We start from the raw sequence: 26,746 nt of genomic DNA, 5'->3' as shown, positions 1-26,746 counted from the left end.
GCATTATTGTAGCTAATGGAACAATAAACTGCAGACAAATTTAATATGGCGAGGCGCACAATATTCCATGAGAGAGCATTCGTCAACTGGCAAGGGCTTGCTTTTGTCGTCTTTCTACAGACTGGAAAAGACCAACTAAACTCAAATGCGGAGGATTTATAACAACGAAGTAACATTTTTCCTGGAGAAGGAAAGTGTTGTGTTATTAATACATTGTGTGAATCCAACTTTGTATTTAATGTTTTTTTAATGTGTCTTTTTTCATCATGTGAAATGTCTGGTTATCCCCTTAATTACCTACTTGTAATATTTGATTAGAACACAATAATTTAAATGTTTGAATAATAAGTCAGTGCCCAATGAGCAATTGACCTCACCTTATTTTTATTCTTACCAACAAAAATGTTGATGCTTAAATTTTAACAGACTGCCATATCTGGATCAGACAGTACAGGAGTGGTCCCGTCTAATGCTGAGATTGTACCAGCTGCTATTGCACCACTATCATTTGGAGCAGGTAAGTCCCATATGCAGAGTCCTGACTATAATCCCAGGCGACACTGATTAAGAAGTTGCATTGATATGCATAATATTGGTACAGTCCAAAACTCAAGACATGTAAAGTATGGCTGTCAAAATTAACACAATCAAAAATAATCCTAATTGAAAATGTAAACGCAATCCATCCTTGAAACGTCTCTAACCTACCATATTTCTTTGAATTGCCGCCGGGGCGATAATTAATTTAAAACCTCTTCTCACTCGGGCACTTACCAAAGGTATGCAGTAAAAATTTGAGTATGATGTAAGCTTGGACCTTAAAACCTACTGAATAGCTCTTAATCTTCTTCCCTTTATGCGATTTGAAATTACCGGTATTGAAATCAGCCTCCTCCATTTGGAAAATGATGACAGGGGAAGTGTCACTCGTGACGTCACGAGTTTGACCAGGTGGTAATACTAAGCATGCGCGAATTATTTTGGGAAGTGAGTTTGACCCGGCAGTAATTCAAGGCAGGCGCATACTATGTGCTCTGCGGCAATTCAAGGAAATACGTTACTTGCAGTTTACAACCTTGACAAATGATATGAAACCATGTGTTAATCACAACAAATATTTATTTAACAATTCAACCTTAGGCTTAGGTCAGGCTGATAAAAAAAAATGTACTAATTAAATACACTGTTTTTTAAGGGACTTATGAATAACTGATGAAAAATATATTTTACAATTATGATGTGCTAAAATAAACCAAATTAATAATGAATGTTTAACTATAAATCCATCCATTTTCTACCGTATGACTCTTCCGAAATGTCAATAAAACTGAAGTGCAAATGAATATACAGCTTCACCACTTAAGTCATAGTTTTTGCGCTTAAGAAACTTAGACTATCTCTAGACTTCTTCTGTTTCTTTGAGATTGTTATTACTTCCAGAAGTGGTATAATAGTGTATTACCGCTGAGTAATGCTGCAGCCCATTCACACCACAGCTCAGAAATAAATGTTGGACGCCGTCCAACAATGGGTCGCTCGCAGTCTTAACAATGGGCTCTGGTTAAAAAACACTGGCCGAGATAATATGTATTGGTTATGCTTATGTCTAAATTTTGCTCCATTGCCACATTTTCAACCCCCCTTTCTGAGGATGCATGTAAAACAGTTTGTTTGGGATGACTGTCCTTTTAGATGTAAGTTAAATCCTCCAAGCCCCACCCCTGTACACTGTTGAAATTTTTATTTTGAAGACGAACATCACCGCTATTTTATCCTCCAAAATAAACTTCATAGCATATCTTACTGCATGTTGAAAAATGCAGTTATTGTACCCATCACACGTTTATAGGTCAATAATACTTTATATACGTTAATACGGTAAGGTAAACACCGCTTGATTGAAAACTTTACATTAGTACCCTGTAAGTACACTAATGTGACATTGACAACCGCTTTTGCACAAAACAAAAAGAACACTGATATATTGTGACAACCAAGGTTTCGGTATCATGAACGTGATATTGAAGATGATTAAACACATAATTGAATATTTATTTCCTTTTTTCTTGAAGCACTCTGCTCAAATGAAACACCGTTAATATAAATTATTTCATTCATTGGTGTTTTTTTTCATTGTTTCATCCACAGTGACCCTGTGATTGATCTGAATAAAATGGTTTGACTAGAAACTACCCATAAAGGGAAATGATAGGAGTGTTAAAATATAATTCACAATGTTGTATCTTACAGCGAAATGCATAGGACATATAGCATAAAAGGCATCAAAGCAATACAGTTTTTGAAAGCTTTCAAACAGCTGAGTGTTTCTAATGCAGTGGACCCTGAACATTACAATCAACAAGTGGAAAACATAAGGAATTGTCGCATGATCTCAGACTTTTGAAACTCATAAAATGAGAGGTGAGGTTTGAAGGAAAATGCCAGGAAGAATGAAAAAGCTGAACGCATTTTTGGCAAGTACTACTTCTGTACTCCATGTGATTATAATATTTTCTAATCATATTCGCCTGACAACGGTATATGTTTTTTTTTGTCAGGACACATTGTTGTTTTTATTTTCATATAAATTCACATTTCTGAGCTAAACATAATTGTGGGCTTTGGAGCTCGTGTTCAGTGTGACAGGCAAACTGCTGTATCTACGGTTACGGCTCTATAGTAACAATTTTGCTGGATGTATTGTCAAAAGGGTACTCCCTCTGTCCAATAAAAAATGCTTATTGCCAAATTTTGTAAATTTTTATTTGAAATATGAAAACCGCATCTTTTTGGCATTTTACCAATTAAATAACCCTTTTGGAGCTACATGATTGTCACTGGACAAAAACAGGCTGTTTGATGACACCAAGTTGCCTTTGAATTGTCGACAAACAGTGAGTAATCCAGATTGCCCTTATATTTAGGCAACTGTTTTGATATCTCCTTTTGAGGCACAATACTATAGAAGTAAATGTACTGTTCGCATACTATACAGTTCTATATGATTGCCTTTAAATCTCTATACATTCAAACTTGGTTATACATAACTAAAGCAGGAGGAATGACGTGTACATTAGTACTGTATTAGGAGTACAGTGCTTACTAAAACATAATGCTGGTCTATACCACTATAATTTAAATGTATATTTATTATTTCCTATCAGTTTCAATATGAAAAGCTTCTAAAAAGTGAACGATCCAAATTCTATATTAGTTAGCATTTTTAAGAATTAATTTGATAGAAGATCTATACAAGGGAAATTTTGCTGAGTAACAAAGTGATGATTAAAAGATAGATAGAAACTATTAACTTTTGTTGCTTTGGCGAGGGTATGTGCTATACATTTTCAATGATAATATTGTTAGTAAGTTATCTGATGAAAAACAAAGTTTGTGGCACTATACATGCGACATGAAAGTGTCAAAAAGACAGCCAAAAGAGGTGGTTGGTAGATGAGAATAATTCTAAAAGTAAAATATAGTGTATAAATGCACCCAAATGCAGGAAACAATTCAGGCTTGCGTGGCAGCGCTTGGTGCCGATAGACATTTTCCTCTTTTTTTCGTCGGTTTTTGTCTTTTTTTCCTCAAAGAATGCTCACGTCTATTTTTTGAGTGTAATTATGTACTTATGTATGTATAGATATGTTTGCTGAAGCATGATTCTATGCATGAGTATATGTATGTACATGTACGTATGCATGCATGATTATGTACAGTGAATGTGTGTGTCTATGTACAAACCGACTTTCCATATGAGTTGGGAAATTGTGTTAGATGTAAATATAAACGGAATACAATGATTTGCAAATCCTTTTCAACCCATATTCAATTGAATGCACTAAAAAGACAAGATATTTGATGTTCAAACTCATAATCTTTTTTTTTTTTTGCAAATAATAATTAACTTAGAATTTCATGGCTGCAACACGTGCCAAACTAGTTGGGAAAGGGCATGTTCACCACTGTGTTACATCACATTTTCTTTTAACAACACTCAATAAACGTTTGGGAACTAAAGAAACTAATTGTTGAAGCTTTGAAAGTGAAATTCTTTACCATTCTTGCTTGATGTACAGCTTATGTTGTTCAACAATCCGGGGTTTTGTTGTCGTATTTTACGCTTCATTATGCGCCACACATTTTCGATGGGAGACATGTCTGGACTGCAGGTGGGCCAGGAAAGTACCCGCACGCTTTTACTACGAAGCCACGCTGTTGTAACACGTGGCTTGGCATTGTTTTGCTGAAATAAGCAGGGGCGTCCATGATAACATTGCTTGGATGACAAAATATGTTGCTCCAAAACCTGTATGGACCATTCAATATTAATGGTGCCTTCACAGATGTGTAAGTTACCCATGCCTTGGGCACTAATACACCCCCATACCATCACAGATGCTGGCTTTTGAACTTTGCGCCTGTAACGATCCGGATGGTTATTTCCCACGTCCACAGTTTCCAAATATAATTTGAAATGTGGACTCAACAGACCACAGAACACTTTTCCACTTTGCATCAGTCCATTTTAGATGAGCTCGGGCCCAGCAAAGCCGGTTGGCGTTCCTCGGTGTTGTTGATAAATGGCTTTCGCTTTGCATAGTAGAGTTTTAACTTGCATTTACAGATGTAGCGACCAACTGTAGTTACTGACAGTGCTTTTCTGAAGTGTTCCTGAGCCCATGTGGTGATATCCTTTACACACTGATGTCGGTTTTTGATGTAGTACCGCCTGAGGGATCAAAGGTCCATAATATTATCGCTTACGTGCAGTGATTTTTTTCCAGATTCTCTGAACCTTTTGATGATTTTACGGACTGTAGATGGTAAAATCCCTAAATTCCTTGCAATAGCTCGTTGGGAAATGTTGTTCTAAAACTGTTCGACAATTTGCTTACAAATTGGTGACACTCGCCCCATCCTTGTTTGTGAATTACTTAGCTTTTCATGGAAGCTGCTTTTATACCCAATCATGGCACCCACCTGGTGTTTGATGAGCATTCCTCAACTTTATCAGTATTTATCGCCACCTTTACCAACTTCTTTGTCACGTGTTCCTGGCATCAAATTCTAAAGTTAATGATTATTTGCAAAAAAAAAAACGTTTATCAGTTTTAACATCAAATATGTTGTCTCTGTAGCATATTCAACTGAATATGGTTTGAAAATGATTTGCAAATCATTGTATTCCGTTTATATTTAAATCTAACATAATTTCCCAACTCGTATGAAAACGGGGTTTGTATGTATGTATTAAAGATGCGCGGATAAGCAATTATATCATCCGCAACAGCATCACCAAAGTCGTCATCCACCCGCCGTTCACCCGAACCAATATTTTATCAGAAACGCATCCGCCCGCCACCTGCCCGCTGAAATGCATCAGAAGTTGACCACCTTTACCACAGAGCTGTCTAAACCCGTTTCACAGAATAACGAAGACAATTGGAGCCGCTAACGTTATCGCGATAATCCAATTGCCGTTCATCCTGATGACAAGGTTATGGGCGTGCTGTAAAGCCATTGCCTTTGACACCTTCAACAACATGTACACACCGATTGTTAGTCTGGTAACATGTTGTGTGCAGCTTCCGCAATCACACGTACAAGATTGAAAGGCATACTGGGTGACACAGAGTACACTGATGGTTGTGATATAAACAACTTTAACACTTACGAATATGCGCCACGCTGTGAAGCCACACCAAACAAGAATGACAAACACATTTCGGGAGAACATCCTCACAGTAACACAACATAAATGCAACACAAAAAATACCCAGAATCCTTTGTATCTGTGACACATCCTGAATATATTTTACACCCCTGCGCCCCCAACTCCGCCCACCTTACCAACGCACGGGGTGGGGCGCGAGGTTTGCTGGTAGCGGGGTGTATAAAATAGTCAGGAATTGTCATGGATACAAAGGATTCTGGGTATTTGTTGTGTTGCGTTTGTTGTTACTGGGAGGATTTCCTCCCGAAATGTGTTTGTGAATCTTGTTTGGTGTGGCTTCACAGCGTGGCTTATATTACTAAGAGTGTTAAAATTGTTTATATCACAACCATTAGTGTACTCTGTGTCACCCAGTATGCCTTGCAGTCGTGTGCGTGTTGCTGCGGAAGCCACACACAACATGTTGCTGGACTGACAAGCAGATCGTACATGCTGTGGAGGGCGACAAAGTCAATGACTTCATAGCACGCCCTAATACTTATTATCTGGGTGACTGCCGGTAGTCATTCTAGAGAATATTAGCATCTCCTATTGTCTCCTTCGCTTTGTGACACGGGTCTTAAATGGCTCTTTGAATGGTAAAGGATTCCGATCCCAGAACCATGTATATCAAATATTTCCGGATGGTTCAACCGCCACCCGCCCGAATCTAATTAAAATCTATTTTTTCGTCATGTCACCCGCCCGACCCGCGGTTTAACCGCGGACTCCGCGGATGAGACCGCAAACCGCGCATCTCTAGTATGTATGTATGTATGTATGTATGTGTGTGCATGTGTTTGTATGTACAATATAGGTATGTAAGGGTGTATGTATGCATATACCGTATGTTTGTCACCCAGTATGTGCAAGAGCCAAAGCACTGCCTTACTACTATTTTGTTGATTAGAAATTATTTTTATATTTTCTGCGCTTCACCAGTAAATGGCCAATTAAACATGTCAATTTGTGGTGCCCATAACAGTTTAGATTCTAGAAATTCCAAAATAAGTATGTACAATAACTACCATGCTGCCGAAAAAACGACAAGACATTTTCCCATGATACGTTTTCAAAGAAATATTATTTGTGTGTGTGTGTGTGTGTGTGTGTGTGTGTGTGTGTGTGTGTGTGTGTGCGGGTGTTCATGTGGTAAAATTGGAGAGACTGCCACCACGCTAAGGTTCTGACTTGAACTCAAAGTATAAATGAGACAGATATATATAGTTCAAGAAAAAATTCAATGTTTGCAAAAGTGTTTATTTTAATTTTTTACTTTTTACCTTCCAGATGACAGAGATAAACCTTTGCTGCCTCATCTTTCTCAGCCCCTTGATATGGTTAAGAATGACTGCAACCCTACAGAAGCAGCCTCCTCTGACATGAACATTAATCCCACGGCTCCGCCTCTAATATCAGAAGCATCAGAAACCCCCTGCAACTCGCTTTTTACCCTTGTGCCCAGCGTTTCCATTTCAGACGTAATGGACGCCCCCAAACCTCCCAGTGAACTAATTCCTGAGGCCCCGTTGGCGCCTGAGGTGCCTGCCTATCCTGCACCCATTCCTGATCCTGTGCCTACTTCTGTTGGACAGGAAAACCCAGAAAGAACAGCAAAAAGGCTTAAGGACAAGGTGGTTAGAGAGAATGCTATTAATCCAGAAGATATGTCTTCTTTTATGGACAAATCATATGCTCCTTCTGCCACCTCAAACGGCATGGCTGTTGATGAGTCAGAAGGGTCTTTGGCCATGTTACCATCTATTTGCCCGCAGGCTCCTCTGGAGTCTCCCATTGCTCAGCCTGAGGAGCTTCACCTTCCCAATGGTTTACCATTGCCAGCTCTACAAGATCCAGAGGCTCAGGCTGTTACTACAATAGGACGTGATGATAGCCCCATCGCTGAACCTGACATTTTTCTGGAGCCTGTGGCTAAAGCCTACGAAGCCATCACAGAGGCAGTGCCTCCATCAGTCTCTGAAACAACTACAGCACCTGTTGAGTTGGAATCTACAGTCAGTCCAGTGGTTCCTGCTGAGCCAACTAGCCAGGCAGCACCTTCCCAGCCTGACGAGCATAAAACAGTTCCTTCTGTTTCCCTCGACACGAAGGATAACCCAATCCCTGAGTACAATCACAAGGAAGAAACATCATCTCCAGGTCCAAAAGATGACCCTACCCCAGAGAAAGTAATCAGTCCTCCCCAAGTAGTACCCACTGCCCTTGTAGAAACTACAGGCAAGTCACCTACCACATCTTACTTAACATTTTGCAAAATTTGTCTTTAAATAATCTGACCACTTTGTTTCTATGCATTTACAGCAAATGTTGTCAAAATTACGGTGTTGTTTCCAATGTTTTGACGTTTAATATCCATTGTTCTGTAGCTGCTGTGTCTGTGCCAAAGAAAAAGAGGAAAATGAAGGATTTGAACAAAAAGGAAGCAGTGGGGGATCTTTTAGATGCATTTAAAGAGGTAGGTGTATATGCAGCCATAAAATCAATCTGCTTTTTAACCAGGAGGTTTCATTAAAGTGTTATCCCATAATAATCAATGAAACTCTATAACCATCCCCATATTGATACTAACATAGAATTCTGATGTATTTATTTGAACCATTTTTTTCAGGGTGGAATGAATTAAGTATATACATATTGTCATTATTATACTCAAAAGTACTTGTCATGCAAACAGGCGTATTTATAGTGGACTGCGTCTAGGTAATTCTCCAGTTTACTGTATATGCTACTGATTATTATTAGCAAATTTACATGGCGATTTTAACACCTCCTAATTTGGCAATAAAAATACAATTAAGTTGCATGTTTTAGTGAAACAACTAGTATGTAATAAATACAGCACTTATTTTGTAGGGCGACAAAAAAGACGAGACAGATACATTCAACTTAATGTCAATAGATTACTAGACAGACACATTCAACTTAATGTCAATAGATTACTTCCTGCCTATGGCAACACCTAAGACAAACTCAAACGAATGCATACACATTTTATTATTAAACAAATCAGCATATATTCCCACATATACACATTGATACTAAAATGTTGTATTGTTGAGTACTGATACTGATTCCCTTAAATACGTATGCACATGAATGATGAGCGTGTATACTGTAAACTTTCGACGGAAAATGGACATATAGACTCTAGGGTTGCACGATATAGACAATATATGATATAAATGACATAGATTTGGCAGATGATAGAACTTTTAATACTGTCGTTATGTCGTGATAATGCATGTTCATGACACAAACTGGCTGTGTCTGCAAATTTGACAGTGAGAAGCGAATGAGCACATCCTCTCAACACACTGTAGCCCAGTTATGATACCAACTAGTATAGTATCAGGTCGATACCACAGCAGTTAGATCAATATTTTTACCGTAAAAAATATTTTGGTATTTTTTTGTGTTGTTTACAAACTTAACAAATAAATCCCTGTATACAGGAGGGCTTTAATGGCATATAAAAGGGTTTAATTTAGAGCCAATAGTTAGTCATAATTACAAAATGTAATTTTATATTTTTTAATCACCGTCCTGTGTTTTTTGTCTTATATCCATATCCATTCAATGATCTTGAAAATTGTCAGCATTGGTATGGCCAATACTGCCCATGCAACTAACTTGGTATTGATTGGATCAATACCAACATTTGTAGAATTCAAAGTATCCAAACAACAGAAGAATAACTGCATATCACATTTTACCTGAAGTGTAGCAAGAACCATGCATGGTACAACAGAAATTAAACAAATTTTAACAGTAAATCTACAAGTCTATGAACAATGGTTTTGAGAAAGTAGTAGAAACCAGAATTGATGTAATATGTTACCGCACATCAGCGTTGTGTTGTGAAATGGTTGTTTTTTAATTTTTATATACCAAATAATATATAGTGATGTATTATTTGGTATATATTGCGAAACAGATTTTAGGCTTTATCGCCCATTCCTAATAGACTCTTATTTCCCTCCCTCTCCCCCCTCTGATCCAGGAGAACATAGTTGTCCCACCAGAGCCTGAGACTGTCCCACCAGAGCCTGAGATTGTCCCAGCACCATCAGCTGAAACCCAACTTCCCGCGGCTTCTCCAGCATTGGAGGACACGGACATGACCTGGGAGGACAAAGAGGACAAGTTGGATGCCGAGAATGTTCAGCCAGATGATAATGGGAAGACAGCAACCGACAAGAAATATCAGTATAAAGAAGGTGGGACTGTAACCCCGTTCAGAGTCTTTTACACTTGGTTCAGTACGATCATGCTTTCTTTTCTGATGAAAGTGTGTTTCAAAGTTATTAATGTAACCCTTCACCTTAGCTGTCAGAGGATTGTTCTTTATCTAAAATGATGTATAAAAATGAAATTAAACATTTTATTTTCAGAACAATGGCAGCCAATCAATCCAGAGGAGAAGAAAAAATATGACAGGGCGTTTCTGCTGGGTTTTCAGTTTACCTTGGCCAGCATGAACAAGCCCGAGGGTCTTCCTGCCATCAGTGATGTCGTACTTGACAAGGTGCGGAGACAACTGACATACAACAACAATGTACCCTTGTATAGAAAGATAACATAATATTCTTTAGATGCCAAATAGGGATGTAATGACAAACGGTAATAATGATAACCATGGTAAAACTGTGCACATTGAACCAAGCTGGGCTCTTAGAACCGAGTGATCGTTCTATACACAAGACGAAAAAAGACAGATGTGTTTTTACAGTGCGTTTAAAGACCGCTGCACAGAGTAGGAAACCGCGATGCCTGCCAGAAATGTTAAATAATAATAATACATTTTATTTGTTAGGCACTTTTTATTTAAATTATAAAGTTCTACAGTACAAACCATTTTTTAAAAACGATAAAAGCTTTGCCGTTTAAACAGACACAACATTTAAGAAACACAAAAACTTGCAAAAAAATAGGTTTTCTGACAGTGTGTCTATTTATTTGATTTATTTATAATCAATGTGCATATAAGTATTTTCTGAGAACATTCGAATTTACTTTAAAAAAAAGAGGTATTATAGAAAATCATGAATCAATTCAGAATTGGAATGAATAAGAATCACAATTCAAATGTAAATATTTTTTTAAGTGCACACATACATACCAGATTGTAATTAGAGCATCAAAATGCAAAAAAAAAAAAACAAGAGCAAAAACAATGCAATAGTCTTGTAATTTATTGAAAACTATTTAAAGTCAAACTGACTATTCACCAGCTGACAAAAAGAACAATGTCTTAAAAAGTCAAAACATTTGCACTAAAATCTGCTTTTAATTACACTTTCTGTGATACATTCACACTGTTATGCTGTACTGATGGCAAGGGCAAAAATATTGGTGTTTGAATGTGGCAAAACTGCACAAGCAAGCCTTCTTGTGAAAACCCAGTACTGCTGAAGTTGAACACATTAAAACCTTTTTGATTTATTAAAATATCTTGTGGCTAAAATCAAGTGGAAGACCCTTCAAAAAAACGTTCCTGCATAAAGCCAGAGAATCTGACTGTGAAAACATATCCTCGACCTAAATTAAGGCATACACATTTAGATTGCATAGTACAGCCATCTGCAACAGAATGGCTTAAAGATGGAGCTTCAGGTTGTGCAATGTCTTTTTAAGGCAACTGTCTTAAACTTTTGATCAGCTAATAAAAAGTCCTGTTTGTTTAAAAGTAGTTCTCAATAGATTACTAACCGTTTATTTTTCTATATTGCTCCGTTTCTTAATTTTACAATTTGGTTACAATCCACCAGCACAAAATATGAATACTACAAGTTTGTAAAAGTACTGACAAGCCTTGTTTGCACTGCACACCAAAACTGATTTTTTTTTTGCCCTCAAGTGACACAGATCTGATTTTTTTTGCCAGTCTTAACGCTCCAAAGTGCTTCGAATCAGATTTTTTGGCATCAGATTCAAGCCACATCAGGAGTTACTCCTGAATCCAATCTGCTGTTTTCAAATGGGACTTCAGTGTAAACGTAATGTGACGCGAATGCGCCATTTTCGTCAGTTTTCTGCTAGCTACGTAATTTGTGTGGGCCGGAAAGATGCAGTTGCCAGCAGAAATGGAAATTTCTTCTATTTAAGATGGCTGATTTTTCGGTGCATCACTTGTCAATAGTGCTCAAACAATAGGCTATATGTAATTTATGAATATATATTTTGATTCTGAAGAAATAGCGATTGTTGAAAGACCGTAATTGACGCCGTGGCGCATTTGCCTACATGTCAGTTGTAAAATAAAGCTCCCGTAGCGCCACGCTGATGTCCGTGTCTCCTATACTTAACAGCCCTAAAAAGGTTAAAACCCTACAAAATGTATTACATCCATTCCTACATTCATTATATAATTAATATACATTCATATAAAAAAATATATTTATTTGTTTATTTTGTAGTAGTACCATCTTCTTCCTGGTAAACTTCCTTTGTTTTCACTTCATTGAAGTTCGCATGCAAGTCACGTCAATGCCACTTTGGGGCCTTTGTGCGTTGACAGTGTAGTTTAATGAAGATCATATTTTACTTGCAGTGTAAACAGGCAGCTGGAAAAAAATCAGGTTTGGATTACATTGGCCTGCAGTGTAAACGTAGTCTTAAATGTTTTATGCGTATGGTACAGTTGTCCGTAGTTGTGCAGCTACCTAAGGGGCAACATGGCTCAGGTGGTAGAGTAGTTGTAGGCTACTGCCCCGACCATGTCGGAGTATCTATCCTTAGCAAAGATACTGAAGCCCAAGTCAAAATCGCTTTACAAGTAAAAAGTCATTTTACCTTTATTGCACATGCCAAAAATATACAAGGTTAACATTTTTCCACATAATGTCCATGCTATTTGTGATTCACTTGTCTGTCTCTCTGCTCAGGCTAATAAGACTCCTCTGCGCCAACTTGAACCTAGTCGCCTAACTGGGATGAACTGTGGTCCTGATTTCACACCTTCCTTTGCCAACCTTGGCAGGCCTGGTATGGGTGGAGGAAATAGAGGACCAGTAAGTAATTTTTCGTCACACCAAGGACATGTACCAGTAATTGAAATAGTCTGCCCTCTGATTTCCCCTCTCTGTCATCTTTTTATAGCCTCCGGGTATGGGTATGAGCATGGGTATGGGCATGGGCCCACGTCGCTCTCAACAGATGCAAAGGAAAGAGCCAAGGAAAATCATTACCAGCATGTCATTCAATGACGATGTGAAGCTGAACAAGGCAGAGAAAGCATGGAAGCCTTCAGTGAAAAAATCTATGCGTAGTACAGCAGATGAGACTGACGATTTTGATGCTGATCATCTGAAAACACAGGAATTGTTTAAAAGCATCCGCAGTATTCTCAACAAACTGACCCCTCAAAAGTTTGAACAGCTGATGATACAAGTGAAAGAACTAGAGATTAACACTGAAGAAAGGTTAAAAGGTGTCATAGACCTTACCTTCGAAAAAGCCATCTCTGAACCAGGCTTTTCAGTGGCCTACGCCAATATGTGCTGTTGCGTAATGGGGGTAAGTATTTCATCTGATTAATGATTGATTTGATTCCTTATTTTCCAGGGTGCAATGTAAATACAACATACAATCTCAATGATTTTTGAAAATAAGAATAGTTTACACATTGTCAGAATGATACTTGCGAGCTCAATTGTTGATCACGAGTTTCACCCTGACCAAATTCTTTTTTTTTTTACATTCAGCAAGTTTATGGTATATATATTAAACCACACTGTTTTGTAGAATTGATTTACAGTATTTAAATTGCACTGAAAGACCCCGACCTTGGGGTCTTTCTTTGGCGTTTGCATGTTCTCCCTGTGACTGCGTGGGTTCCCTCCCGGTACTCAGGCTTTTTCCCACTTCCAAAGACATGCACCAGGGGGTAGGCTGATTGGCAACACTAAATTGACCCTAATGTGTGAATGTTGTCTGTCTATCTGTGTTGGCCCTGCGACGAGGTAGCAACTTGTCCCAGGTTGTACCCCTCCTACCGCCCGGATGAAACTGGGATCGGCTCCAGCAACCCCAAGAGGGACAAACAGTAGAAAATGGATGGTTTTAAGCATAGTCATGAAAAAATGTTGACAGTGTTTTGCATAGGATTGCAATCTATTTGTGTTGTGGGGAGCCGAGAATACGTCACTGTCTAAATTGCATAATCGGCAATGATGCATATGCAATTTTTTTTTAATGGCTAAAAAAAAAAGTCATACATATATTTTGCATAATGTTAATTGGTTTATTTATTTGCCACAGCCGCATTACTAAACGAGCCATGGTCCGCAAATGGCATAAATTAAGTGGGATCAAAGGAATGTCCTTAAATAGGCTTCATCTTAGCTTGATTCACCAATTTTTAAACTAATTTTGATGTTTTTGGGTTAATTATCGTGTTGGAACACCTGGCTGTGTCCAAGTTTCAGCTTTATGAATTCAAAAGTGATCCTACTTCATGATTCTATATACGCTACAAAGTCCATTGGCAGCAACACAACCCCAGAACACGATGCTGCCAATGCTGTTTGACAGTTGGTTCAGTGTTCTTGGGTTTTGAATAGGGATGCCAATTCCGAATACCAGTCATTCATAAGTGAGATCGGCCATTACCGATCGTATTTTAACTGTACATTTTTGTATTTGTTTATTGAGAGTGCTACTGACAATATCAACATAATATTTAAACAAGGTTCTTATTTTCCTTAATTACACAGTACATTTGTTTGAGCAAACTAAATTCAATAGTACAGACTAAACAAAACAAAGTCAATGGCACTAAACAAAATCAAAAACTACTATCTATTACTCATTGAAATACTTTTTGCCCTCAAAACCCTCCTGTGCCCATCAAACCATTATCCAAAACAACAAAAATTATTTTGAGAAAAAAAAATATAAATGTAATCACTCAAATTATTCATATACGCCCTGAGATCGGTAGGTCTTGGGTTCACACCCCGGCCGAGTCATACCAAAGACTATAAAAATGGGAACCATTACCTCTCTGCTTGTCACTCAGCATCAAATGTTGGAATTGGGGGTTAAATCACCAAAAATGATTCCCGGGCGCGGCCACAGTTGCTGCCCACTGCTCCTCTAACCTCCCAGGGGGTGATCAAGGGTGATGGGTCAAATTAGGAGAATAATTTCGCCACACCTCCTGTGTATGTGTGCGTGTGTGTGTGTGTGTGTGTGTGTGTGTGTGTGTGTGACAATCATTGGTACTTTAACTTTAAAATACTGATTTTACCCTTGTAGTCGACACCACCAATTTACAGTTGCTGTAATATTATCCTTTCTTTAGATTTTATTAATATATTTGCTAATTTCCTTTTTAGTAACTGCTTACTTTCTGCTGTAACTGCCTTCCATCTTCACTTCCTAAATTTTACTAAACACTAATTTTGTCTGTTTCTAGCTAGTTTAGCGGCTAGCTTTGGTATTTGCATGCTTGCTCTTGGGGTGTAACATGTCTGTCCTTGTTTTAAAATTTGATATTGATACTTGATAATGATTCTTAAGCTATTAGGAAATGCAGATTATTGGCCATAATCGAGGTGATTATTGTCAACATAGGGGGGCGTCTTTACTTACACATTATATGGTGATAGACAAATAGCTGCTAACTTCTCAATAAAAAATAAAAATATTAGCCAGAGGGGATCAGCGTTGGTGATCGGCTTTGAAAGGCATTAATTATTAAAGAATAGTGTTGAATACTGATCAGTGGACAATCATTTGGCAAATCCCTAGTTTTAATGCATCACATTGACTATTTTACACATACTTATTATCATTGGAGTATAATTGCTACATTTTTGGTAATATTTTTTGCTTGGCACCCTTTTCCTTTTTTTTCCTTCACTGTGGAAAATTACCTTGGTGTTCCAGGTGTTTCCACTTCATGATAGGCTTGAGCCTTGTTGTCTATGTTGTTCCTGAACATACAAACCATGTATTTTCAGTTTAGGTCTTCTTTCAGACCTTAGCAAACGAATGACACATCCAAAAAACTTGTACATCGAGCTGCTGAATGTCTCTGATAGGTTGCTGCCAAGAGGGCTTGTTCTTTTCAGCATTACACATTTACCAGATTCAACTTTTTTATATAGGAGCTTGAGTAAGTCAGAGGAAATGGTGCGACCACTTTTTTTCCTAAATCATGAAAAGTGTACGTTAATCATTCCACCCTGGAAAAAGAACTGTTCAAATAAATCACCATCGTCCCAGAATTACAATGACGTTCATGGTAATGGTGTGTGTATGTTCTGCATTCTGCCAATAATACGTGTTTCTGATCTTGTTAGCTGAAAGTTAAAGCTACAGATAAGCCTGAGGGCACAGTGAATTTCAGGAATCTGCTACTCAATCGATGCCAGAAAGAGTTTGAGAAGGATAAAGATGACAATGAGATTTTTGAGAAGAAGCAAAAAGAGGTGGACGCTGCCGAAGGGGTATGACATTGGCTAATTTCATACTTTTGGTTACATTTCATTACCGCATCTTTGGAAATGTCCTGTTATTTCTGCAACAGGATGAGAAGAAGCGGTTAACTGAGGAGCTTGAAGAGACGAAGTACATTGCGAGGAAGCGCTCACTCGGGAATATCAAATTCATCGGTGAGCTTTTCAAGCTCAAGATGCTCACAGAGCATATCATGCATGATTGCGTTCTGAAACTACTCAAAAACCACGATGAAGAGTCTTTAGAGTGCCTGTGCAGACTGTTGTCCACCGTTGGCAAGGATCTCAACTCTGAGAAGGCAAAGGTACAACCCAAACTCTTAACTAAAATTCATTGTGATTTTGATTAATAACTTTGTGAAGAAAATACAATTATTATTTTTTTTAATGGTCTTTAGCTTCGTATGGAACAGTACTTCAGCCAGATGGATAAAATAGTTAAGGAAAGGAAGACCACATCCAGGATTCGCTTTATGTTACAAGATGTGATGGACCTTCGACGGGTAGGCCTGTGCACTACTACTAAAGTGTTTCTAAGCTGTTTGAGGCTATTCATTTTGTGCATCCAAGCATTTATTTTGCATAACCCTCCTCCTGTGCCAACTCAGAATAACTGGGTGCCAAGACGAGGTGACCAAGGCCCTAAGACTATTGACCAGATTCACAAAGACGCTGAGCTGGAAGAGCAAAGAGAACAGATGAAAGTGCATCAAGCGCTCATCTCCAAGAAAGATTCTGTCGGTGGTCCGGGAAATAGAATGGGGGGCGCGGGATCAGGGAGTCGTGGTGCACCTCACACCTCTAGTCGCGGTGTTTCCCCACAAGACGACGGTTGGAACACAGTTCCCATCTGCAAGAACCGACCTTATGACGGCTCACGCCTAAGTAAAATCGCAAAGGTAGTTCTTGTTGATGTTATCTATGCATCCATAGTAGGCTGTACTTTTCTTTTCCAACTGCATCAAACACAATCAATGAATTGATCACCCCAGCTAGAAACAACTATGATGTGAATGGCTGTTTTGCTGCCTCCAAAAATCATCATTAACAATAGTGGTTTTATTTGAAAAAATGTATTTGTAGCACTTTTTCATTCACTTTGATATTATTGGACACATCCACCAAATTGATTTGAACTTTATGAAATTAACTGAAGTGTAAGAAGAGCTATGTTAAGGTATTTCTTTCTTTGAGGTTTTAATCCCGTGTTCTTTACAGACATCGCCTTTTGATGCCCTCAGTCAGTGTCTTGCTCCAGGAGGCAAAGGTTCATTAAGCTGGGGTAAGGGCAGCAGCGGTGGCAGCAGCACAAAGTCTGCTGATTTTGGTAGGTCTTGTTGTTCAATATGCCTGTGAGATACCTACCACCTTGCTTGGCCTTGGCGTTAAAAGCTATTTCTTTTCTCAGGCCCAGAATCAGGAGGCCGCCCAGCTACCAGCACTCTAAACAGGTTCTCAGCTCTACAGCAGCCCTCCTCAGGCTCTTCCCTGGAGTCAGACCGGCGTGTTCCTCAAAGGTTAGGACAGAAATGTTACCATTTTATGAAGTTATCCTTGCAGACCTGCCAACCTTGGGAACATTTTTGAGTCCACGTTCATGCATGCATGTCTGTAATTTTGGGGGTCCGATATTAGCAGTGAGACACACTAACACTTCACTAACTGAAATGGTACCGATAAGAATGTAATGAAAAATTGTAATAGTCATAACTGTGGTAAAGGTCGTGACGGTTAGTATTACTGTTTTAGATTAAAATGATCGAAAAAGCCGAATAGATGACTGCATTTTGATAAACTCACGGGCTGAGGGGTACCACCTCGCTAGCTTAAATGCTAACATAAAAACAAGATCCATTTACATATTTCCTCGTTAAGAAACAACATACCCCAACCTAAACTTATATACAGTGCGTCTGGAAAGTATTCACAGGGCTTCACTTTTTCGACATTTTGTTATGTTATAGCCATAATCCAAAATGTAATAATTTCAGTTTTCCCTCAAAGATTCTATCAAGCAATCAATACCTCATAATGACAATATAAAAAGTGTTGTTTTTTTCAAAGTTTGCAAATGTATTAAAACTAAACATATCACATATGTACATAAGTATTCACAGCCTGTTTTTATTTTGTTGATGCACCTTTGGCAGCAATTCAAGTCTTAAGTCTTTTTGAATACAATGCCACAAGCTTGGCACACCTCTTTGAGCAGTTTAGCCCATTCCTCTTTTCAGCACCTCTCAAGCTCCATCAGATTGTATGGAAAGCGTTGGTTTTCATCCAAGATGTATCTATAGATTGCTGCATTCATCTTAGTCTCGTCAGGGAGGTGACCAAGAACCCGATTCAGAGCTACAGCATTCATCTGTGGAGAGGAGAACCTCCCAGAAGGACACCCATTCCTGCAGCAATCCACCAATCAGGCCTGAAAGGTTTAAGGGCAAGACAGAAGGCATTTATTGGTAAAAAAAAATTGCCAACATGAACGTGAAATACTCTGACCATGAGAAACTAAATTTTCTGGTCTGATTAGACAAAGATTGAACTCTTTGGTGTGAATGCCAGGCATCATGTTTGGGGGAAACCAGGCAGTGCTCATCACCTGGCCAATACCATCCCTACAGTGAGGCTTGGTGGTGGCAGCATCATGCTCTGGGGATGTTTTTCAACAGCAGGAACTGTGAGGCTAGCCAGGATAGTGTGAAAAATGAATGCAGCAATGCACAAAGACATCCTGGATGAAAACCAACACTTCCCCTTTTACATGATGAAGCTTGAGAGATGCTGCAAAGAGGAATGGGCAAAACTGCCCAGCGATAGGTGTGCCAAGCTTGTGGCATTGTATTCAAAAAGTCTTGAAACTGGAACTGCTGCCAAAGGTGCATCAACAAAGTATTAAACAAAGGCTGAAAGTACTATGTGCATGTAATTTTTGTGTTGTTTTATCCAAAAAAAAAAAAAAAAAAGTGTACATACATATATATATATATATATATATATATATATATATATATAATCTCCATCCATCCATTTTCTACCGCTTATTCCCTTTTGGGGTCGCGGGGGGCGCTGGCGCCTATCTCAGCTACAATCGGGCGGAAGGCGGGGTATATATATATATATATATATATATATATATATATATATATATAATGAATACTTTTAACATTTTCACTAAGGGGTATTCTGCAGGATTTTAAGGACAAGATGAATGTATTACATTTTTGGATAACGCTATAACATAACAAAATGTGGAAAAAGTGAAGCACTGTGAATACTTTCCAGATGCACTGTAAACACATTGCTGTCTGCGCAACTAAGCGATTCAATTGTGCACATTGAATCTACACGCTGTGCTCTCTTAGAGTGATTGTTCCATGTAGGAATACAAGACAAGGGTGTTTTTACAGTGCTTCAAGGACCACTGAACAGAGTAGGTTGCCAAAATGTTCCCCAGAAATAACAAATACTACATTTAATTTGTTACTCTTTTTAATTTAAATAAATATTAAAGTGCTGAATCACGAGCCAATATTCAAAACATTGCTTAGCCAATAAAACAGAAACAATACTAAGACTAAAACACTATCAGTGAAGCATAAGACAAGCTAAACATGCAAAATAGCGGGTTTTCTATAAGTATGTAATTATTTCAGGAATTGAAAAAGAGAAATAATATTTCAGTGTGTGTATATTTACTTTTTCAGCACATTCAACAATACTACAATAATAATGGCACGTTTGGTAATTTTGGTTACATTAACGGTGATATTAAATATTGATGTTGTGTACATCCCTTGCTACATATGTTCAATTTAACCATTGTATGACCATATTCTGTGTCTGATAAATACTGTTGTCCCTTGCAACATCATGCTTAGATGTTTGCGGCTTCTCTCTCTATTGCAGGTTGCCTGAATTAAGCATTTTCAAGCATATAATGGCGGAATAAACTTAAAAAAAAACAAATGTCAATGATACAGTGGTATTTACCACTAGAGGAGACCAAACCAATCAAAGCGCTCTGTTTATTATCGTGGACACTGATAGGTTCAGCCTCAGGCACCATAGGGTGTAAAGGTGACTGTCTGTTATTTCTCGTCTTTAGGAGGTTTGCTTATGACATCACATCTGTTTTCTTCTTCGCGGCTTAATTTACACGCTGGTCAAACAGCGAGAGCATAGCATTAAAACAAGTGAAAGTGATTGTAGAGTTTAATCAAAAAATCCAATATTGCTGTTGTGTTCTTGTGTGTTACAGTCATTCAAATAGAGAGACAGGAAATAGCTTTCATCGGGTCCTGAAAGAAGTGGCTCATAAAGATAATAAAGTTAGAAAAAAAACAAAGTGCATCAAAGAAAGTGTCTCTTAAAAACATCACTATCATTATCTTGTGGAATACAAGTGGACTGCTTGTGTCTGCAGCAATCACTTTGTAAAATGTTTGTTTCAACATTTGATTTGTTTGAGAAACTTTCTGTGATGCAATCAATTTATATTAGTAGTGTTTTATAGCAGAACTAAACGTAAAGAAATACAATAGATCGCATTAGTTTTTGGTCTTTTGTGTTTGCTATGCCTAAATATAACGACAAAGACCTGGTGGTGCAAATAAACTCACGTCATGTAAATAGATATTGTAATTGTTGGTCCAGTCCTCCAAATTTTTGTGGTCGATTTTCCTAACAAAAGCTAAAGGCTTAGTTGTTGTTGTGCAGGAAAGCCAAGTGTTTTATTTGACATGGATGTATATTGTCTGTCTATCTGTTGGCCCTGCGACGAGCTGGCGACTTGTCCAGGGTGTACACCGCCTTCCGCCCAAGAGCAGCTGGGATGGGCTCCAGCAACCCCCGTGACCCATAGAGAGACAAATGGTAGAATGTTAATGGATGGATCACATCATAGCACCTTTGGTGATATTTCTTAGCATTAGCGTCACAATCACAGCATCAACACACCACGCTCGTTATGCCAGTCAAATTCGGTACTTACCAATGCACAAATAAGTCCAACTTTGTCTTTCACGGATTAATGCTTAATTTGTGGACCCCTCAGATGTAAATACTTGATGTGCCTCCAATATTTTCTTCTCTAATTACCGTAACTTTCAAGTAAGGTAGCCGTAACCTCTTGGTGATGATAAATGGTTTAAATATTTTAAAAATATATAATTTTCTTAAGAGTCTAGAAATCCACTCCATCCCATTTTACATATTTTTTCAAGATCGCTTTTATATTTGCCTCTAAACCTTTCAAAATAAGCCCAAATCTGCACGGATCCAGGTAAATAAACAGTAGCCTAATGGGGCTTATACAATTGCCTGAAACCCAGAAATGCCTAGATGTGCCTCTTGGTCACATGATTGCAACCCACCTACAGGGCTTTCATAATGTTATAACTTTTATTTAGAGGGTAGTAAACAGGTTTTGTATGCTCCAACTACAAACCCTGTTTCCATATGAGTTGGGAAATTGTGTTAGATGTAAATATAAACGGAATACAATGATTTGCAAATCATTTTCAACCCATATTCAGTTGAATATGCTATAAAGACAACATATTTAATGTTCAAACTGATAAACATTTTTTTGGTGCAAATAATCATTCACTTTAGAATTTAATGCCAGCAACAAGTGACAAAGAAGTTGGGAAAGGTGGCAATAAATACTGATAAAGTCGAGGAATGCTCATCAAACACTTATTTGGAACATCCCACAGGTGTGCAGGCTAATTGGGAACAGGTGGGTGCCATGATTGGGTATAAAAACAGCTTCCCAAAAAATGCTCAGTCTTTCACAAGAAAGGATGGGCCGAGGTACACCCCTTTGTCCACAACTGCGTGAGCAAATAGTCAAACAGTTTAAGAACAACGTTTCTCAAAGTGCAATTGGGTTTTCAATATCTACGGTCCATAATATCATCAAAAGGTTCAGAGAATATGGAGAAATCACTCCACGTAAGCGGCATGGCCGGCCGGAAACCAACATTGAATGACCATGACCATGACCTTCAAACCTTCAGACGGCACTGTATAAAAAACCGACATCAATCTCTAAAGGATATCACCACATGGGCTCAGGAACAATTCAGAAAACCACTGTCACTAAATACAGGTTGTCGCTACATCTGTAAGTGCAAGTTAAAGCTTTACTATGCAAAGCGAAAACCATTTATCAACAACATCTTAAAAGGCCGCCGGCTTCTCTGGGCCCGAGATCATCTAAGATGGACTGATGCAAAGTGCAAAAGTGTTTTGTGGTCTGACGAGTCCACATTTCAAATTGTTTTTGGAAATATTCGACATCGTGTCATCCGGACCAAAGGGGAAGCGAACCATCCAGACTGTTATCGACGCAAAGTTCAAAAGCCAGCATCTGTGATGGTATGGGGGTGCATTAGTGCCCAAGGCATGGGTAACTTACACATCTGTGAAGGCACCATTAATGCTGAAAGGTACATACATGTTTTGGAACAACATATGCTGCCATCTAAGCGCTGTCTTTTTCATTAATGCCCCTGCTTATTTCAGCAAGACAATGCCAAACCACAATCAGCGCGTGTTACAACAGCGTGGCTTCGTAAAAAAAGAGTGCGGATACTTTCCTGGCCCGCCTGCCGTCCAGACCTGTCTCACATCGAAAATGTGTGGCGGATTATGAAGCGTAAAATACGACAGCGGAGACCCCGGACTGTTGAACGACTGAAGCTCTACATAAAACAAGAATGGGAAAGAGTTCCACTTTCAAAGCTTCAACAATTAGTTTCCTCAGTTCCCAAACGTTTATTGAGTGTTGTTAAAAGAAAGGGTGATGTAACACAGTGGTGAACATGCCCTTTCCCAAACTTTTTTGGCACGTGTTGCAACCATGAAATTCTAAGTTAATTATTATTTGCAAAAAAAAATAAAGTTTATGAGTTTGAACATCAAATATCTTGTCTTTGTAGTGCATTCAATTGAGTATGGGTTGAAAAGGATTTGCAAATCATTGTATTCCGTTTATATTTACATCTAACACAATTTCCCAGCTCATATGGAAACAGGGTTTGTATGAAAAACATTAGATTCCTAAATTGTGGAAATTAATTCACTACCGTCAACTGATTAACAGCGATAAACAATTTATAAAAGCTTAAGAATTTCAGATCTACATTATGTTGAAACTTTTAATATCCACCCAGTTAACGTTAATGTGCAATTGTGCTCTCTCATCCAAAGTGAACATACAGGAGATGCATTAAAATATTTCTAGTGCCATATATGTGTTAAATTCTCTGATCAGTTAGAATGTTTTTTTTTCCTCAGAAGCATATTTGTGTAGGTTTAGGTGACAAATACCAGCCTGCTTTGAGGTATAAAAAAATGCAGCCTTAAAAACTTTGGTATGTGGTGAATGACAAGGTAATTTATGTGATCCCAATTGTGCTTTGGAGTTGCATTAGACTTCTGTTGTCAAATTATTTTTTTGTTATTAAGAATATTCAGCCTTTTCAATTGACTCTGCTCCGTCCCTAAACAGAAACAGCTCGAGTCGAGAGCGAGGAGAGCGATATGATCGCTCTGATCACGGTATTGACCGACGTGATGACCGAGATCGAAACAGGATACAGGTTGCCACTAAACGCAGCTTCAGTCGGGAAATTGAGCGGAGTCGGGAGAGGGACCGACGTGGGTCAGCAGATCCAGTCCGCAGAGTGGCAAACAAAACAGATGACAGAGATCAGGGCAGCAAAGAGAGAACTCAGAGCAGAGAGAACGGTATCTAACTTTTACTCACACAGTTTATTAGTCTTGTTTGATCCTGCAATTTTATCAACCATTATTTCAGTTCACTTCACTGTGCTTACATCTTTTTCCATTTTTGACTGCATAAACAGTGAAGAGGGAAACTACTTCCACACCTCCACCTCCCCAGGCCTCAACCAAGCCTTCAATGACTGTAGAAAAGCTAACCAAGAAATCCAAAGATATAATCGACGAATACCTCAGTATTGTTGATATCAAGGTAAGCACATCAACACACAAAACTGAAAAAAAAACACCCTCCTATTTTTCCCTACTGCATTCACTTTAGTGGAGTTAAAAAAGGTTTTGCCGCCAATACAAAAGCTACCAGAGCACATAAAAATGCTGCTGTACATCAGATACACCATATTGCTATATTTAATCATACAATATCATATTATTCAGCGCACACTTACATGCACCCCAGGTGATGGAATTAATTTATTTTTAATTGCCCATGCATATTGCTGTATAAAGGATACACAAAATGAAGCCAACACCCGTGAGTCTATAACTTTGTATTCTGTTGGTAAATAAGGATTAAATACATTGGATAGTGTCGGGTATTTCTTATGACACAAACCAAAAATTGCAGGTTAGGGTTAGGGTTAACCCTAACCTTCCATACAAAAACACTGACGCCATAGTTTTAAAAAGTCTTCACTCTGGCTGTAGCCGAACGATATACGTTTTTAAAGACAACATTTAAGTTTGCATGTCGACAAGAGGCTAAATTTTGAAGTATCCATATCCGTGTGGACATTTTACTTGATTATGCTAATAAAGCCAAGTACGGAGAAGATCCAACTACAGTGCTACCTCAGTTTTTGTGATTAGTCTGTTCCAAAAGGTCCATTGTAATCCGTTTTATACATATATTAAAAAAACTAAACAATTGTTTCCACAGAAAAGCAGGTACATGCAATTGATCGGTACCAGACAACCAAAAATGGCAACACAAAACAATTTTTTATATGTGTCTGTCCCCACAGGAAGCCTTCGAATGTTTGCAGGAGATGAATTGTCCTCATCTCCTGTCTGTGTTTGTACAAGTCGGACTGGAGTCGACGCTGGAGCGTAGCACAGTGGCCAGACAGACCCTGGGCGGGCTGCTACAGCAGCTCATTAAGGCAGACATCCTTCCGGTGCAACAGTACTACAAAGGGTCAGTGCATTTTTTGGTCCTCATTGTCATCATGTGACATTTTTTTAAGTAGTTATACACTGCTTATGTATTCCTCTAGTCATTCATGTGGTCTCTATAAAATTACATTAATATTAATAGCGTGACATTTATCATAGTTTTTGCATTTGTTTTGTTCTGTTTTGCCTTAATTATAAACCCTTGTCTTTGTTTACCTAGGCTTAATGAAATTCTGGAGATAGCGGATGAAATGGCAATCGATATCCCACACATCTGGCTGTACCTTTCAGAACTGATTACCCCCATGCTCTATGAGGGAGGGATCCCCATGGGATGCCTTTTCAAGTTAGTCTCAGACAACTCTGTACTAGGGATGCAACGATTAACTGGGTTTTTTATTAACTGTGCTTAAAACATGTTTAATCACAGAAACTCCACTGTTTGTTTCCGTCCACCACACTTGCTATGAATTAAAATTATGCAGGTATGTTAGTCCACCTCACTTGCTATAAATTAAAATTATGCTGATATGTTATTTTCACCCCAACTTACTTTTTCGCACCTATTGAGAGACAGGCTAGTATGCTACATTAGCTTAAAATGGCTGCAATACAAAGCAACAAACTTTTCCTACCCAAACAAAAAGCTGAAGTCGCAAATGTGGGAACATTTCAGTTACTTGAAAATTACGAGGGTCATTGAAGATCATTCCTCACTCATTTGCAAAAACATGCCAAAAGAAGGTTGTGGCCAAATGGTCTAATTTATCCAATATGGTGTAGCTTTACACAGCTAAGTAAAGGTATGAAATAACTGAGGTAAATTGTGTTAGTGGCAAGTTACTTCATGAATAATAAAGTTTGTGAAGACTTGAATATGAATGTGTCACTTACAATTAGTAGTTTAAGGGCTTCATTCAGTGACCATTTAAAATAATATCAGATAAACTGCTTCTTCCTGTCTGTGTTGAATAAACTATAGGCTTTGTAAGTTTATATAGCAAATGTAAAGCAATAACACAACACTAGGAGCTTTTAGAATACTAGCGCTATACCATGGGATCTAATTTTGTGCATTCTAATTATTAATAATTAAGCATAAAATTAATAAATGGGTATGAATGACAATAACACTTAAAAGTATTAGTCCTACTTTAATAATTTCCGACACATCAAAATATTTTAGCAATGTCTGTGAGTTTATATATATTTTTATATATTTTTTTGTGAAATTAATCACTGCATAATAATCATGAAACTGTGATTATTACTCAGACTAAAAGACTATAATTGTACGGTCAAAATCTATAACCGTTGCATCCCTACTTTGCACCTCTTTAAATGTTCAAATACAAAATGGAAGATATTTTCTAAATGATGTAAACAATATTTGTTGGATTTTTACAGAGAGATTTCAAAGCCTTTGATCCCCCTGGGCAGAGCTGGAGACCTCCTGGCCACCATCCTCAATTTACTCTCCAAAGGAATGGTTAGATCATTCGAAATACCTTATCAAAGTAGATGTAAAGTTATCTTCACTATGAATTGCACATTGTAAATTATGTTATTGAAACAGTGTTTGAGCGCTTAGTTTTTTACTTTGTCTGCATAGAAACTG

General features: G+C 38.1%; 1 protein-coding gene across 2 annotated transcripts in view; it reads left to right on the top strand.

The window, feature by feature from the left end:
• LOC133564494 (eukaryotic translation initiation factor 4 gamma 1-like) overlaps positions 1-26,746 on the top strand; it is a 93,033-nt gene that overhangs the window by 53,210 nt on the left and 13,077 nt on the right. For both annotated transcript variants that reach the window (XM_061918847.1, XM_061918846.1), the window contains exons 10-27: positions 427-517; positions 7,007-7,954; positions 8,104-8,192; positions 9,738-9,954; positions 10,129-10,262; positions 12,622-12,747; positions 12,836-13,252; positions 16,045-16,191; positions 16,272-16,505; positions 16,599-16,703; positions 16,809-17,099; positions 17,419-17,527; positions 17,609-17,717; positions 23,720-23,958; positions 24,078-24,205; positions 24,978-25,150; positions 25,349-25,474; positions 26,536-26,617. In XM_061918847.1, the coding sequence (XP_061774831.1) occupies positions 427-517; positions 7,007-7,954; positions 8,104-8,192; positions 9,738-9,954; positions 10,129-10,262; positions 12,622-12,747; positions 12,836-13,252; positions 16,045-16,191; positions 16,272-16,505; positions 16,599-16,703; positions 16,809-17,099; positions 17,419-17,527; positions 17,609-17,717; positions 23,720-23,958; positions 24,078-24,205; positions 24,978-25,150; positions 25,349-25,474; positions 26,536-26,617 (3,765 nt within the window). The remainder of the gene's footprint in view (positions 1-426; positions 518-7,006; positions 7,955-8,103; positions 8,193-9,737; positions 9,955-10,128; positions 10,263-12,621; positions 12,748-12,835; positions 13,253-16,044; positions 16,192-16,271; positions 16,506-16,598; positions 16,704-16,808; positions 17,100-17,418; positions 17,528-17,608; positions 17,718-23,719; positions 23,959-24,077; positions 24,206-24,977; positions 25,151-25,348; positions 25,475-26,535; positions 26,618-26,746) is intronic.

Source organism: Nerophis ophidion, linkage group LG13 (genome assembly GCF_033978795.1).
Source record: "Nerophis ophidion isolate RoL-2023_Sa linkage group LG13, RoL_Noph_v1.0, whole genome shotgun sequence".
In the NCBI taxonomy this organism is placed as follows: Eukaryota; Metazoa; Chordata; class Actinopteri; order Syngnathiformes; family Syngnathidae; genus Nerophis; species Nerophis ophidion.
Note: the sequence above shows the minus strand (reverse complement) of the source record. Positions and strands in the feature narration are given on the sequence as shown.